This window comes from Acanthisitta chloris, unplaced genomic scaffold (assembly GCF_000695815.1).
Source record: "Acanthisitta chloris isolate BGI_N310 unplaced genomic scaffold, ASM69581v1 scaffold29341, whole genome shotgun sequence".
NCBI classification, from domain to species: domain Eukaryota; kingdom Metazoa; phylum Chordata; class Aves; order Passeriformes; family Acanthisittidae; genus Acanthisitta; species Acanthisitta chloris.
In genome coordinates, this window is record NW_008657092.1 from 12,224 (window position 1) to 28,784 (window position 16,561).

Below are 16,561 nucleotides of genomic sequence, written 5' to 3' on the forward strand. Positions count from 1 at the left end.
CTGCTGCCCCTGGGCCGAGCAGAGCCGCCCGGCGCAGTCCCACGAAGGCATTACGTTAGGAATAATAACAGCTTCTCATTTCTAGGAATTTGTTCCCAGAGACTGCAAACACTTTCTTCAAGCTCCCTAAGAAAAACAAGCCTGAAAACCCACAGGGTTTGTTTGCCTTCCCGTGCGCCAGCAGAGCTGCCTGCGTTTCGTTTTGTCTTTGATTTCCTCCAAACCTCAAAGCCGCTCGCAGAGAGGATTTCTGCAGCCTCGGCTGGGGCAGCTTTTTTGGTGTGTGGGGCAGAGCTGTGCTGGCTCACTCACCCTGGCACCCTCGGCCACTGTGAGCTCCTGCAGGTGTCGTGGCACCAAGTTCCCTACCTGGGACACATCTGCAGCCCCTCTGGGATCTCTCCTGGAGAACAGGGAGGCAGAAATTCCCCCTTAGCTCACTGAGTTTGTTGACAGATGAATCCATGCCCTGACTCCGTGTGCTGTAAGAGCTGCTTAACATCAGGGACAAGCAGCCCCAAGGAGTTCATGAAGAGAAGTGTAGGCACATTTGAGGCTTAAAATAAGTAAGTTAACCAGCTTAATTAATAAGCTGTGCGGCTGAAGTCCTTTCTGCAATCCATGGAATTGGATTGGAGATTACTTAGCTCACTGGGAATCATACAGGCCTTGCTCTCTGACACCAGCCCTTCCTCTCCAGCCTCAAACTTCACTCCTCTTTCCCCTGGCTGGTTATCTGCTCTGCTAAATTCTTCATCACACTCAGAGGCACGGGAGGCATTTTTCAACACAGACACCTAAACCCCAACAGATTTTATATAAGGACAAATTCACAGCTCTGTAATCTGCCTCGAACCCCTCCTGGCTGAGCAGGTTCTGCAGCAGGTAAAGCCTGTGCCCAGCTCACACACCACAGCCTCAAAACGTGGGCTGTATATTTTCCTCCCCGGGGGGATTTTTCATCCATGAAAGGTTTCTTTCACACCAGGCTTAACAACTGAGAAATGCTCCTGTTGAGAATGGATTAAGAAATCAGCAGTCACTGTAATGTTTAGCTACAGTGAGGTCTATCTGATCCCAAAGAAAGCATTGTAAGCCACCTCTGCTTAGAGTGAAATCTGAATTTATGTATTTCCAAAGCTTTACATGCAGAGATAATCAGGCTGATAGAGCCTCTGATTTACGTGGGGCTGGTGAGTGATTAGGAGCATTAGGGATTCTGGCAGAGCCGACGCTTCGTGCTCTAATACCACAGGAATAATAGGCAGTTGCAGAGACAAAAATATCTTATAAGTGCCAGCCAAAGGTGGCACATCCCTTACCCATTCCCAGTGTGTTCTACCTGGGCAATACCTAGCTGTGTTTTCCAGGTGAAAAATAGGAATGACTTCATCATGGTGCTAACAGATCCGTTGGCTAATCGCAGCACAAAACTCACCTCTGAGCTGGAGAGGAGAATATAACACTTGTTTCTGTCAAAGGTTGGTTCAGGGTGTATGGGGATATCTCAAGTGAGTATGTCTGCAGTGATAAATACTCCTGAATGAAATTCCACTTTCTTCAGAGATTTAAAGTATATAAACAGTGGGATGAAGGGTGTCAGTGAGATCATCCTTACGGAGCTGCAGGGCAGCCCTGGCAGGGGAAGGATGCTCAGCACTGGTGTGAAGTCATCAAAGGAGCATGGGATGGAGCTGCTGGGGGGATTCAACTTGGATCTGCACTGAGGTTGTTCTCCTCTGCTTCCAGAAGACTGGCCATGAGTGCCAGCTTTAGGGGAGGGCATTGGGAAGGGCATCAGATCAGTGACCCTGGACATGTGCAGGAGCCCAGGATCTTTCTCCCAAGGAACTTTGAGGAGGGTTTCAGTATCCAGAGCAGCTAAGGGTCGTCTGGATGGCAGCTCTGTGGGAAGCTCATCTCACCAGATGTGATGGAGCTGGGAGAAAACCTTCCAGCCTTACTCCCAGATTCCTCTGCCTCCACTTCGATCCAGGCTGGGAACGCTCAGAGTCACGCAAGGCCAGGCTGGAAAACAGCAGAGGAGCAAGTGCATCCCATCAGGGGTTTGTGCCTTTGTTGTTGCTGTTGTTGCCAATGGCTCCACTGAAATTCATCCTCTGCCAGAGGACTCAGCTGTTCTCATGGGCCAGGCCAGCTCGGAGGGGGTGAGAGCATCACTTCAGTATTTCCATTCTCATGGGCCAGGCCAGCTCGGGGGGGGTGAGAGCATCACTTCAGTATTTCTGACAGGTTCCAGCTGGGACCAGATCACTTGGAAATTATTTTCTTCCAAAATTGTAAAGAACATATAAATATGTTCCAGCCTGTATGAAGGTATTCCTGTGGGAGAAAACCAAGAGAAGACATGTAATAAATGAAGGTTAGGAGTGGAAGTTATGAGAAATAAAACCCCATCAGAGTCTTGCTGAGCTTGGGTTTGTCACATACCCTGTACCTATCTCTCTCTCCTTGGCAGCTTCTGGTGCCTTTTAATTGCCAAAATTCACTTTATCTGCTTTTAAAGTAAAGCTTTTATTTTAGTTTCTGAGGGGTAACCTAAGGAGGTTCAAAGCTATAGGATATTATAGATGGTCTGTCACCTGAGATAGCATTTTAAGTGATTTTCCTGGTTTTCTTGACCCAAATCTGCTGTTTACTGGCTTTACTCTTTCATGCTGATGAGTTTGTTTTTTCTTTTCAGATTTAATATTTGCACACTTGGTTTTATTTGATTATCACTGAAAGACTTAATTTTCCTCCTAGTCTTGGGGTTTCCTTTTCATTTTGCTACTAATTACATCTCAGCCTGTTCCTGTCTGTGCTCGTCAGCCTCACTCAGGCCCTTTAATTAGCTTCATGTCCTACTAATCTTATGAAACCCTCGTTTTTATTTATGAATTTTTTTTATTTGTTTGCTTTATGACTTGTGGCCAAGCAGTTTCCTCTCGGGTGCTGGTATGAGGTTTATGTGCCACTTGGCCCTGCTGCAGCACTGGGAGCACTGGAGGGATGGATGGAGCCACAGCAGCTCCTGGGGCAACTCCTGCCTGGGGGGAACAGGCTCACCCTCCTTGGAGCAAAGCTGTAGTATCTTGGTAGCAAGAGAGCACTTTCACATCCTTATTCTCAGCTAAATATCTCATACAACAGGCTCACCCTCCTCAGAGCAAAGCTGTAGTATCTTGGTAGCAAGAGAGCACTTTCACATCCTTATTCTCAGCTAAATATCTCATATGTTTCTCTATATTTGATTTCTTTTATGTAGAGCTATGGTTTCTTTGAGTAGATGTGATTTATGTGTAAGGAATATAGAATATTTTATAGATGATACATTGCATATTAATAGATGATTATGATATACTAGAAACTATTATGCTACAATATAGATGATATATTATAGCTAATACATAAGAATCATAGAATCAAACAGGTGGGAAAAGATCTCCAAGATCAAGTCCAACCCTCCCGTGGTCACTAGACCATAGCACTAAGTGCCACATCCAGTCTCAGATTGAAAACCTCCAGGGATGGGGAATCCACCACCTCCCTGGGCAGCACATTCCAATGTCTGAGCACTCTCTGTCAAAAATCTCTTCCTAATATCCAACCTAACCCTCCCCTGGCAGAGCTTGAGTCTGTGCCCTCTTGTCCTGCTGCTGGTTGCCTGGGAGAAGAGACCAACCCCCACCTGACTCCAACCTCCTGTCAGGGAGTTGCAGAGGGTGAGAAGGTCTCCCCTGAGCCTCCTCTTCTCCAGGCTGAACACCCCCAGCTCCCTCAGCCTCTCCTCATGGCACTTGTGCTCCAGTCCCTTCACCAGCTTCATTGCTCTTCTCTGGACCTGCTCCAGAAACATATAAAAATTTCATCTACATACATTTCTCCCATGACTAAACTAGTTTTATTCTCAATTCACTTAAAAATCCAACCCTAAATTGGAAGTCAATTTTTTCAGAGCATGGCAAAGTTTTCTGCTGAAAGAATATCCATGAGAATACTCTTTTCTTTTTCAATTTTTTTTTACCCAGCCATTTTAGGAAATGTCTTACAGCTGATCAGAGCAATAGTAGTGCCCAAAGAAATTGTAAAGTTTGATGTGAAGCTTGATGTTGTTTTCTTGGTTCCTGCTAAAAAACCAAACCAAACCTAAAACCTTTTTGTTGTTACATTACTGGTTTAGATGAGTCAAATGCAGCAGGTTTTAGTAAAGTTTAACTAGAATCAGATTCTGAAATGGTTTTCTAGTCTGGGGTGGGAACTGGCCTGAAGAAGGGCAAGGGGAGAGGTCAATTTGTGTCTGTGGGTGACAGGGAGACAGGTAAGAACTTCTGGGGGTGTCCCTGGATCTCACACCTGAGGTCTGCCCTGTCCTGCCCATTCAGACACAAACACTCACGTGGTGGAATTCACACCAGAGCTCTATCCCAAGGCCAGGAAACACCACGATGAGTTCCAGCTGATGCTAGATGAAAAAGGACTGAGGGGAAAAACAACCCCCAGAAATCCCAGTTTTGGCCATCTCGTAAGGAACTATTTGTCTGAGCTCATGTTGAATCTTTTCCCAGGATTTTCCAGCCTTTCTTTTATTCCTTACCATGCCAATTGCCAGGACAAACGTGTGGGTTTGGGAGGCTCTTCCAGCAGTGGGAACAGCCTGGTTGTGTCCCATGTCAGCAGGGATTGCAGCATGGTCCTGCCTTTGGGCAGAGCAAGGTGGATCCTCCTCTGGAGATGCCTGAAATTAGGTAGGATGAGGCTCAGGTGATTTCAGAGCTCAAGTGGGTGTGGGAGGCTCCTCCAGCAGCCAAATAGGAACAGCTCAGCTGTGTCCTATTTCAGCAGGGACTGCAGCATGGCCCTGCCTTTGGGCAGAGCAAGGTGAATCCTCCCCTGGAGATGCCTGAAAACAGGTAGGATGAAGTTTATGTGACTTTAGAGCTCATGTTTTAGCTGCTGGAGAGAGTGTCTGATGGTAGGGTTTTATTGGGTTGAAATGGATGATATTAAGGGTCTTTCCCAATATAAATTGTGGTATAGTTTTCACTGCTTGATTTGAGGTGAGATATCCCTGAGAGTCCTGGGGAGGTAAATTTATTATCCCATCATCTCCCCTAGAAATGTCTCCTTCATCCTGGGCAGCACAGCTGGGACAGCCCCAGTGCTGACAGGGGTTTCACTGAGCCAATCACTCCTGAAGAAAACTTCAGTTTGGGATGGTTTATACCCTTGGATGCTCTAAATATTCATCAAGGTGCTCTGCAGCAATGCTGTGACTCTGCAGAGTGTTGATGTGCAGGTTTTTCCATGCAGAAAACTGAATCATCAGGTTTTTGTTCTGGTCTGTTGTACCCCAGCACAGTATCCCAGTGTGGGATCAGAACCAGGCTCAGCTCAAAGGCTTTTTCACTTTGAAAGAATAGAGGGAAGGAAGAAAGAAGCAGAAAATATATTAAAATGCAAGATTTTATATTAGTTATGTGATCCCTGGGGAGTAACCATAAAATTATGTGGCTTTTTTGTAGCCATTTACTATTCAGTATAAAAAAGGGAGTTGCCATAACAACCACTGCATCATCTGACATCTGATACCTTGGCGAAACAGGGAGCACTCTTAAATCAACTCCCCAAATTTCATAGGAAAGTAAATATGTTTTACTGGACCTTTCAAGGCAAGTTTGCATTGTGACAAGGAATGTGGCACCATTACCCTGCTCAGCTCATCTCTGGGCCTCATCCTGCAGACTGGCAAATCCTTCAAGCTGATATCTCTCAGCAGTGGGAGAGATTAGATGCTCAAGGAGTTTGTTTTCCGAAGTAAAATTAAATGCAAGTAGCAAACAACACCTTTTTTTTTGACATTTCTTGCTGACTGGGGAATGTCAAAAAAACCCCAAAGAAGCTGAGCTCTATTACAGCTAAACTTCCAGCTGCAACACTGTGAGCAGCACAAAGGAGGGAGATGGGGGGGGGAAAGGATGTTTGTGTAAGCTCACATTTGACTTTGGAGTTCATCTGGTCCACACGTGCGACGTCGAGGGGGTAGCAGTGACATCACCCTGCAGATCTGCTGGCTCCTCTGGCCACTCTGAGGTGGTTACGTGGCAGCCTGGGGGGTGTGTGGGCAGGAGGAGCAGCTCTGCCTGCTCAGCCTGTGCCTGGCGTGGAGGGCAAGGGCTGCAAAACGTTTCTCCAAGCATTGAGGAGGTGTTTGGGTCTTGCCTGGTGCAGCCCAGGAGGGTCCTCTCCACTGCAGGTGGATCATTGCAGCTTTCAGTGCCCTGGAAGGTGAAGGTTGCCATTCCTCACCTTTTTAGCAGCTGTTATTTTCCTTGAAAAGGTGTTTTCCAGGTGTGTTGGGATCCCCACAGGGTCCATGGTGGGATGCCAAGGCAGTGCCCACGTCCTAAATTTGGGAGCTTCCATTTAAGCTGAGGATTCTGGTGGGATACCTGATTTACCATTTGGTTTGGGTTTGTATTTCATACAGGAAAAATATTTATTATTACTTATTTATATGTGTTCCTCATGTCTGAGCTGTTCCTTTCGTAGCAATAGACATGATGAAGTTGCAGAGAGAGGCTTTGAATTCCTAAGTGCCTCAGTGCTGCTCAGGGAACAGTTTTCCACTTTCCCTGCCTCATTTTGTATCCTTATCCTTTGTCACATTCAAATTTCTCTCTAACCAATACACCTGTAACTGTTTTCAGAGGCAAGATAATGTAAAACTGTTTGCTTTTTAGCAACTATTATTTCAAACTAGCTACATTTCATACTGGAAACAGCCTAAAATTGTGTGTAACAGTGTCTGACCCTGAATTAATCTCCCCATGACCTTGCAGTGAAAAAGGTAAGAGCAGGAAAATAGAAAGTTCTTGGTTTAGCATCACCTTGGATGCTGAGGCTCTGAGGACACTGCCTGCCCAGCCCTGCCCACACTGTCCCATCAGCTAAAATACCTCTCATTTTTGACACAATTCTTGAAGTTAATCTTTCCACTGCTCTTCGTCATTGGAGTGGAATTTACACTGGTTCTGTGTATTTTTAGCCAGTGACCAGTTTTCCACAGCAGCCTTGAAAACCATTTAGCCTGAATCGTTGGCATTTCGCTCCGCACAGACACAATGTTTTGGAGCTAAAGGTCATTTTTTTTGAATGGTCTGTAGGGATTTGGAGTGCACAAGGCTCACACCTTACACCAAGGAGGATGTGAGTGCAGACAGAGTTTTCAAGCCTGAGAATTGTGGGTTTTATGAGGAGAGTGGTTGCTGCCCCCCAGCAAAAGATGTGGGAAATCCATGTGCAGCTGGCAGGGAGCACAGGAAAACATCCAAACCAGCACCAAGATTTCCCATTCCCATCTCCAACCTGACATGCTGATCCTCTGGCAAATAACTGTTGTTTTTTTTTCCTTGATCATGTGAGAATGGTGTATTTTTATGGGGTTTTGCTTTGCTTTGTCTCGTGGACGCTGCCGTGGTGGTTAACCTCCAAGCTCTGCAGTTCTCACATCTATTAATCATGTTTCATGCTCAGTGATGGCTCTTAGGCTTTGATCTGGCACATCTCAAGGCTGTCTCCTTTCATGGACATGCACTCAAATTCAGCACTTTCCAATGGGTCCTTACACTGAGACATGTGGGCAAATGTTCATTTTGGTGTGAGGGACAGAACTGTCCAATCTTGTAAGTGAAGTGGCCAAATTAAGCCTCCAGGCAGGTTTGCTGTCACAGCTGTCACCCTGAGAATCTGTCAGAAATCCTTCTATCAGGCTCCAAGAAGAAAGAATCTGTTCATTTTGGAAATCGTTTGGACTCCTTCAGTTTGAAGATGATATTAAAAATACATATGTATTTTTACAGGGGATATTATAGCCCAGTGGATATTGCTTTGGAGAGGGAATGCAGACTATCCACATAGAGTGTATCAAAACTTGGGCTCCTAATTTTCCCTATGGAGATTTCAGCTTGTTTTCTTCATCCTGGAGTTGAGTCTGTGGTTCTAGGGACAAGTCACCCATCCTGAGTGTGTGGGACAGACAGTGAGGAGAGCTCAGCACAAACCAGATTTTGCTCCAGACAGCTATTATTTATCAGCTTGGCTCAACTCTTAATTACTGAAAATTAAAATGTCCCTTCTTAGGAAAGCCTCATCCCTCTGGTGTTACTCATCTTGGCTTTGTTTTATGAGTGGCTCATACATGAAAGCTGAGAAAAAGCTCCAACCCAAAACCTGAGCCGACCTTCTCAGAGCTACACCCTGCACATCAACAGCCACAAAGTGGTTAAGAGACTCGATGCAAAGCTGATAAAATGCCAAAAATTCCTCATTCTCTCTCTTGGGGAGCAGGGAGGGTTGTCTGGAAAACGTCAACAATAAAAATTGCATTTAAGTGGTATATAATGCAGCAGCTACTGTGGGCAGAGTGACGTGCAGCAGATGAAGGGCTTTAAAGAGCACGAGCTCCAGGCACTATCTCCCATCCCAGCTGGAGCTGGGAGCTCTCCTTGGCATAGCAGTCATGAAGCAGAAAGGGTTCCTGAAGACAAAAGCCAACCATGGAGCAAAAGTCTTCTGTTTCTTTGTGATTCTCAGTGTAAATTGGCTAAACCAACACTTAGTGTGAAGTGATGCTGCTCTCATTGTGTACATCCATCCAGCTTTCCACCCACCCACCCACCCACTTATTGACCACCCGTGGAAGACATCACACATCACAGTCTTCCCTTTTTGGCCTTTTTCCTGTGTCTGTCAGGGACAGATATGTCCCCACCAGCTGCTTTGGGCCCAGCCTGGCTGGACATGCCCTTACCACTAGGCCCAGCAGGGCTCAATTAGCCCATTTGGGAGAGGAAAGAAGAGATTAAAAAGCATTATGCCAAGAAAACAAGAAAGCAGTATTTTTTTCCTTTGCCCACTAAAAGGAAGAAAGGCTTTTCTTACAACTATCCCACTTCTTAAAAGAAATTCCATTTCTCCAAGCCATTTTCTGGGCACATCCCTGCTTTGTGGAAGTTCAGTGCTGCAGGGCCAGGCTGGGATGGGCAGACCACTGTTCCCTGCTTGGGATGCCTCTCAGTTCTAGAAGCTCCACCAGAGGAGCTGAGCCTGACCTGTGATCCCTGCAGGACCTCAGAGCTTCCTCACCCCCTTGGCCCCCACCATAAAAAAATTCCCTTGGCTGCGTCCTGCCTTTCACTGGCCAAGGCTCGAGGAGGGAGCAGGAGCTGCAGAGATGCCCAGACCCAACCACCCACACACAGCCACTCCACAAACAGCAGGAAAAACAAATCTGCCCTTTTGTAGTTTTCTTTTACCAGCAGATAAAAGAAAAATAGCTTTCTAGTTGTGTTTTTTTTCTCCCCTGTGGTTTCTGTGTTGTTTTCTTTGCCTCTGCTAAACTGTGTATTTTTCAGCTCAGTAAAGTATTTATTAGGGATCTTTACAGACCAGTCTGCTGCTGAATTATACATTGTACAGCTTCAGTGTGAGCTGGGAGGAAAAAAAAATTATGACATTTTTTCCACCCAGACTGACTCTATCCAATAGCAATAGGAAAATGAGGGTTTACCAGGAAAGCTTTAAGTTCAGCTCTGCTTGCCAGAGCAGCAGATACCTTTTCTGCCTTGGTTCATGTGCATTTATATAATGTAATTTTTCCCTTCTAACTCATAAGCAAAGCTAAAGCTGAGCACTAGTGGGCTTTGAGTCCTGCTAGGAAAGTCTGTTGAATAGCTATGGCTTGTCTTTCTCCTTTTTGGAATGGATTTCTTACTTTAGCATCAATTGTTTTTCAGATCATTCTTAATTCAATGCATAAATACCAACCACGGCTGCACATTGTGAAGGCAGATGAGAACAACGCTTTTGGGTCGAAGAACACAGCTTTCTGCACCCATGTTTTTCCAGAGACATCCTTTATATCCGTGACCTCCTACCAGAATCACAAGGTAAGCAGCTTTTTTTTGGCTCTTCATCTCTTCTGGGGCTTTGCAGCGAAGGCTGTGAGAGGATCTTCCACATTGCAGTGACACTGTGGCTTGGGGAGTGGGATTTGTCTGCTTGGAGGGAGAGGGAGAGCCTGTTTTGTTGCTTTAAAAGACAAGTTTCCATGCTGGCATTAAGCACAAGAGCCCAGCCAGAGGATGCAGCTCTGCAGCAGCATGAACATCGTTGGTAACAATATTTTGGCAAACCCTGCACGTCCGGACTCTAATGAATCACTCTGCTCATAGCTCTGAGATGTCATTCAAACAGCAAAGCAGATCTAATAATGACCAGTAAAGCTTGCTCATAAATCTGCAGTGAAAAGTAATTATAGTATGTGTGTTTAGTGAGACATAGGAGGAATGTAACCATAAAACGCAGCTCTGAGCTGGCTCTGCGGTTTGCACGTGAAGGCAGGAGGGGGTTGGGGGGTTGGGGTTGTTTTGGGGGGATAGAAAGTACAAAAGGCTCAGTTCTGTGCTGGGGGGGTGTGTCAGGGGTACCTGTGTGCTGTAAGGTCTGGCTTCCCTTTTCTGAGCCTGTTGGCAGTGGTGGCAGCGTTTTGTCTGAGGGTTTGACCAGCTCAGGATGGACAGCAGAGGGACAGTAAATTGTCACCTCCCTGTGCCTGTCACCAGGGCAGGGAGAGGGGAGGATGCCAGGCAGGGGATGGCAAGGCTCTGATTTCAATCCTGCCACTGATCTGCACAAGCTCCTGCTCCCAGGCAGTTTTCCTCATGGTGAATTCCAGTTGCAGGGATATGTAAGGATTAATTGGAATTTTTTAAGTGCATCAGGAGTCACAACTAAAGGTGCAGAGCGAGGTAGCACTGCTGGAGCCTTTCTGACTGTGAAACCTGCCATGTGTTACTGTACCACACATTCATAGGAAAATCCTGCAGGAACAGGAACAAGTGTGAAATTCTTCCTCCCCAATAACCTGACCAGAGCTTTTCCTCCCGAGCAGGATGCCTGTGTGCCCTTTGATGCTTGAAGCATAGACTGCTTGCAAAAGTTTTGCAATTAGTGAGCCAGTTATGAGGCTCAGAGCAGAAACATGGATGTGAGTGTTGTGGTAAGGCAGGGGAGGGGAAAAAAAATGCCCATTAGGACACTGAAGTGAATCCTGTTAGAGAAGTTGTAGTTATTGGTATAAAATGACCAGTTGCCCAAACATGGTTAACCAAAAAGGCTTGAAAGAGATTATATTTAATACATACTTAAAAATGTCTCATATCAATAGTGCCTTTCTTCCCTAAGGTTCTCAAAGTGCTCCATAAACTTCCTCCTTTCAGTGTCACTGCTGTAGTTGGTGACAGAATTAGGGGAAATGCCCCAGATGAGTGTTAATTATTTTGTGAAGATCCCATGAGGTGCCATCCTGGGCTGCCTAGATCCTGAGATCTGCAGGCTGAGTGGGCTGGACACTGCCCTGAGGGGTGGACATGGTGTCCTGCAGCAGAGGAGCAAGAGGCAGAAGGTCTGACAAGGTCGAGAAAAATCGCAATCTTGGAGAAATATCCAAAGAGTCTTAGGTATTCACAATTAAAAAGCTGGTCTTGGGTCTCTTCTAGATGAAATAAACCACTGGAGCATTTTTAGCTCAGAAATATCCTGCTAGCCAAGAAGTGTTTTTGCAAATAATCATCCTAAAGAAAAGAGAGTCTTGGTGAGTGTGGGTTCCCAGAGATGGAAAGATGATGAGAGAGCACAGGTCAGTGAGGAAGGTGTGGGTGTTCACCCAAACCTCCTCCTGGGCTGGGTGAGGCCAGGGGAAGGTGACAAGGAGGGACTAAAGCCCTCATTCTGCTCATGTCAGAGGAAAACCATGGTCACTAAATAACACCATTCGATGAAGATGTACAAACGTGCTGTCAGGCTGTGGCTTTGGAAGGATCCCACACCTTGTGGCTCATCAGCTGCTTGGGAGCTTCCCTAGAGCCCTGTGGGCTGCAGGAGCAGAGATGGAAGAGCTTCAGCCCTTGAGGCTGATTAAATTCACATGTCACCACCTTCCCTCTCCATCACAGATACCGAGCAGCTGTTTTCTCAGGAGTTTTTTTGGTAAGGGATATTTTTCAGCATTGCTAAAAGTGTAGTTGTTAGTTACAGCAACACTCAGAAGTGGCTTGTTATCCTCATTGCTAAAATGGGATGCAGGGGACTAATGGGGGGAGCAGGGCTGTGCTGCCTTGGGCAGCCTGGAGAGAAAGCACTAGTTGAGTTATGGCTCTTTTCACAGAGGAAAAATGACTGAATGATGGATGTGAAGGTATAGAAAATTCATATGGAAATTAGGCAGAACTACACCATTACAAACAGAGCCCTCTAGCATGGAAATATAGGAAAGCTTCTTTTAAATCAGCCAAACATGTTTTCTCCCAGAACAAGATACAGGGCCTAGAATAAGCCTCTTGTAGCTCTGCATTTCACAGAATGTCACACAGGGCTGGGGACCTCAATCCCCAGTGCCTCAGCCCTGCTGCTGCTCTTCTTGGTCTGACCTGCTTTCAAATGCTTTAACCTTGGGTTTATCTTTTCAAGATAACACAGCTGAAGATTGAAAACAACCCCTTTGCCAAGGGATTCAGGGGCAGCGACGACAGCGACCTGCGCGTGGCACGGCTGCAAAGGTATGGCTGAGTACTGTGAGGCTTATTCTGCTCCTCATGTGCTGCAGCTCTTTGGAGAGGCAGTTAAAAGGTGCCCATGCCATTGGAGCATCACTTTGTCTTGTGCCATTTATACCCCTGAAAAGCTCTTCCTGTGAGTCAGTGACACACTCTGTGCTGTCATGACACACACCCAGAGGAGCGTGATGAGTTCATCCTATTAGGCAAAGGGTGTTGAAGTCATTGGTTGGAGATGCTCTAGGGAAGTCAAATTAATATTTCGTCATTCTGTTGCTGCTGATTGCTGTCTAACCAGGAATAATTTTTCTCCCCTCTTTTAGCAAAGAGTATCCAGTCATTTCCAAAAGCATCATGAGGCAGAGGTTGGTGTCCAGCCATGGGCAGCTGTCAGCAAAGCCAGATGTGAACCCACTTCACGGGAATCACCAGACCCTTCAGCATTATCAGTATGAGAATGGTGCTCACATGCAATTTGCAGCTTCGGATACTCAAGATCTGCCACTCAACACCTTCACAGCACAGAGAGATTCAGGGCTCTTCTACCATTGTCTAAAAAGAAGAGGTAACTTGAGTTTACAGTTAGAAAAATGTTACAGCAAATTAACCTGAGAGTATGAGCACTGAAAGGTTAGGGCTAACTCTGGTTCAGCTTGGATTGGGCCTTGATCTTGGAAGATACTGGTGTGACTGTAGTGGTTTGGAGGGTCAGGAACAAAGAGATGGTGTTTGGGGCAGTCATTAGTGCTTTTGTCCCATAGAAGGTAAATTCAGACTCTGAGTCAGAGCTGAAAAAATTATTTAGAATGTGTAATTCAAATGGTATGAAGCTTCACTGGAGAATTATCCATTGTTAGGATCAGCTGAATTAGAAATTGTTTGTAGGAGGCCACAAGCATTAACAAAGTTCTACACCTTCAGCACTTTCCAAGACGAATCCATTAGCAATTCTCTTGGTGTCTGCAGATTAGTAGGACTGGGGAAGCTGTGGATAAGAAGCCCTTCCCTCTTACCCACTACTCCTCAAGCTTAAGTGATCTGTGACTACATTCTCTTCCTTTCAGTCCAGTATCGGATGAGATCATGGCATGTTTTAAGTTAAACAGCAAAATGAGGCCCAGAAAAAAATATCCTTCTATTTGCATGTCTCATTGGCTGCTAATTTATTGAAGCTGTGAGAAGCCTCTGATCATGGCCAAATGAAGAATCTAACAGCACCAGTAATGAGGGCTGCAAGGCAAATGGGTAATTTTAGCAGATGTTTAATCTGCAGATGAATTCACTAATTCATCCAGAGAATATTCCTAATAACTAACAGAAAGCTGCTGGGAAGCACAGCCATGTCCTCATGGTCTGTAGGAGAGAGGGAGCGATGGCTCTTCTGTGTAAAGTTGAGGGAGAACTGCTGACTGGGAAAGGGCTCCTTTATCTGGAAATATTTCTGCAGCTTTTGACATGAATATCTGGGCAATGTAGAGCCATTTTTGCAGTGACAGGAAGGCAGGCTGCGATAAGACCCTCTCAGAGACTTCTTGAATTTGTCAGGAGGAGCCTTGCGGGAGTGTCAGGGACCTCTGTTATCTGGCTGAACGTGAAGTAATCCCTGATGTGAGAAGAGTAGCCCAAGTCCCTCACTTAAGCTGACAAATGTCACCAGAATGCTTTGAGGCCGAGGGGATTAGCCTGACATTTGCAGCACAATGTCTATTTGATGTTGTACATTGTTTTTCCAAACTGAAATGGTTGAAATGGATGAATCTGAAAAGAGAGCACCAGTTGAGCGAAATAATCGCAATAATCGCAGCTGCGTGGCTCAGCTTCCGAGGGGACTCCCCAAACCCACCCCAGGCAAGCAGGGAACACTGTCAGACTGTTCTCTGGGAGCTGCTCCTCAGTGTGCATTGTTCTGTTTGCAGAAAGTGCTCGGCACCTGGACCTGCCCTGCAAACGCTCCTACCTGGAAGCCTCGTCGTCGGTCGGAGACGATCACTATTTCCGTTCCCCTCCTCCGTACGACCAGCAGATGTTGAGCCCTTCCTACTGCAGCGAGGTGGCTCCGAGGGAAGCTTGCATGTACTCTGGGGCTGGGGCTGAAATCGCTGGTGTCTCCACAGTGGATGACTTGCCACCTCCACCTCCCCCCTTGAGCTGCAATATGTGGACTTCAGTTGCACCTTACACCAGCTACAGCGTTCAGACAATGGAAACTGTCCCTTACCAGCCTTTCCCTCCTCATTTTACTGCCACCACCATGATGCCACGGCTCCCTTCCATCACGGGGCAAGGCTCACAGCCACCAGGGAACAGCCACTTCAGTGTCTACAACCAGCTGTCCCAGTCTCAGGTCCGGGAGCGCGTTCCTTCTTCGTCTTTCCCGAGGGAGAGGGTGCACCCGTCTGTGTGTGAGAGAAAACCCCCCTCTCCACACCTAAACGCGGCGAACGAATTCCTGTACTCACAGAGCTTTTCCCTGTCGAGGGAGTCGTCGCTGCAGTATCATTCAGGGATGGGGACTGTGGAGAACTGGACTGATGGATGACTTTGATGGCCGAGAGATGCCACAGCCAACGTTACTGCTCCAGGACAGTGTTCAGTCAGTGTTGATACCTGTGGGTAACTTGCACTTCAGTGAGACAAATGTGCATTTCCAGAGGGATTTGTGTGGGTGAAGAGCTGTATCTTCAGGCACACAGAGAGTGACATCTCTTGTCTCAGTGGGCTGGATTCATCAGGCTCTTACTGACTCCCAAATAAATTAATTCTCACATCTTCATCCAGTAGAAACCATCCTCATGACTAACAAGTGACATAGCTAGTCATTTTCTTTTGCTTGTAATGTTAAACATCCACGAGCAAATTCTGGCTATTTGGGAAAAAACATGAGGTTCATTTTTATGGCACTTGGTTCATGAAGTCACAGCATCCCAAAACTCAAAGGAAAGAGCCATCTGATCCGTTGTGGTGTAGTTCAAGGACTGCTGTAGCAGCACTTCTTTAGCTCTTTTGATCTGTAGAAATTACTCCTTCCTCTGGAAGTGACGGAGTCGTAGGTGAGCAGGGGCTGGTGGGGAGGCTTGGGGGAGAGGTCAGGAGCTGTGGTGCTGCTCCAGTACCTCCCTGGTGCAGCACAGGGTTCGAGGAGGAGGCACCGATGCACAAATGTCTCTTCTTCCCCCCACGACATCACTGGTGGCTGTGGGAAGCGAAGAAGTGAAGTGTTATGCCCGAGGCCAAACAGCAAATTAATTGCAGCATTAGGAACAGACCCAGTGTCTTCAGACTCCCATTCCTTGATTGAATCACACTTGCTTATTGCAATATATTTATGAAGTTTAAGCTTAAAAGTCGCTAATACTTTCCAGAAACGATTTCTGTATTTGCTGGTCCTTGATTTCTTTCCTATTCAGCTGAAATGTGCCTTTTGTGCTATGTTGTTTTTTTTCTTTTGCAGCTAACTCAGAAACAATTGTTTTCAGCCTGCAGGAGGCCTAGGGGAATATTTTCTTAATGGTGGGGTGGGGTGGGAAGAGCTCCCAGTACCTGTCAGGCTTTACAGTGTACAAATATTTGTAGAACAGGTAAAAAATCTGTAACCAGTGTATACATTGCTACTCTTGTTTACTGTGGAAGTATCTTGAACTGACTCCTTCAGCACTGGCTTTGCCTCCTGGAGTGTCCCTGCAAGGTAACTAGTTGACAAAGTGGTGATTGGTCACAGGTTGGAGTTGATTTATCATCTTAGAGGTTTTTTTTCCAACCTAAATGATTCTACAAGGAGAGATCACTTGGCCAACACTCATGTGGGGAAGCAAGTGGCTTCTTTCTGGAACAAAACTCCTATTTCCTTCACCCAAAAAGCTCCTGAGCAGGGATGCATCTGCCTCTGGTCTGCAGTGTCCATGCTGTCCCAAGGGACGGTGACCCCGAGGTGATGCAGGGAGTTT

At 46.3% G+C, this 16,561-nt stretch overlaps 1 protein-coding gene across 1 annotated transcript in view; it reads left to right on the plus strand.

Annotated features, from left to right (window-relative positions):
* The window catches only part of TBX4 (T-box 4), a gene marked incomplete at its 5' end in the record, with an annotated part of 19,163 nt that extends 4,007 nt beyond the window's left edge, over positions 1–15,156 (plus strand). The window contains 4 exons of the mRNA XM_009084587.1: positions 9,798–9,950; positions 12,532–12,620; positions 12,941–13,182; positions 14,534–15,156. Of these exons, the coding sequence (XP_009082835.1) occupies positions 9,798–9,950; positions 12,532–12,620; positions 12,941–13,182; positions 14,534–15,156 (1,107 nt within the window). The remainder of the gene's footprint in view (positions 1–9,797; positions 9,951–12,531; positions 12,621–12,940; positions 13,183–14,533) is intronic.
* Positions 15,157–16,561: the final 1,405 nt, after the last annotated feature.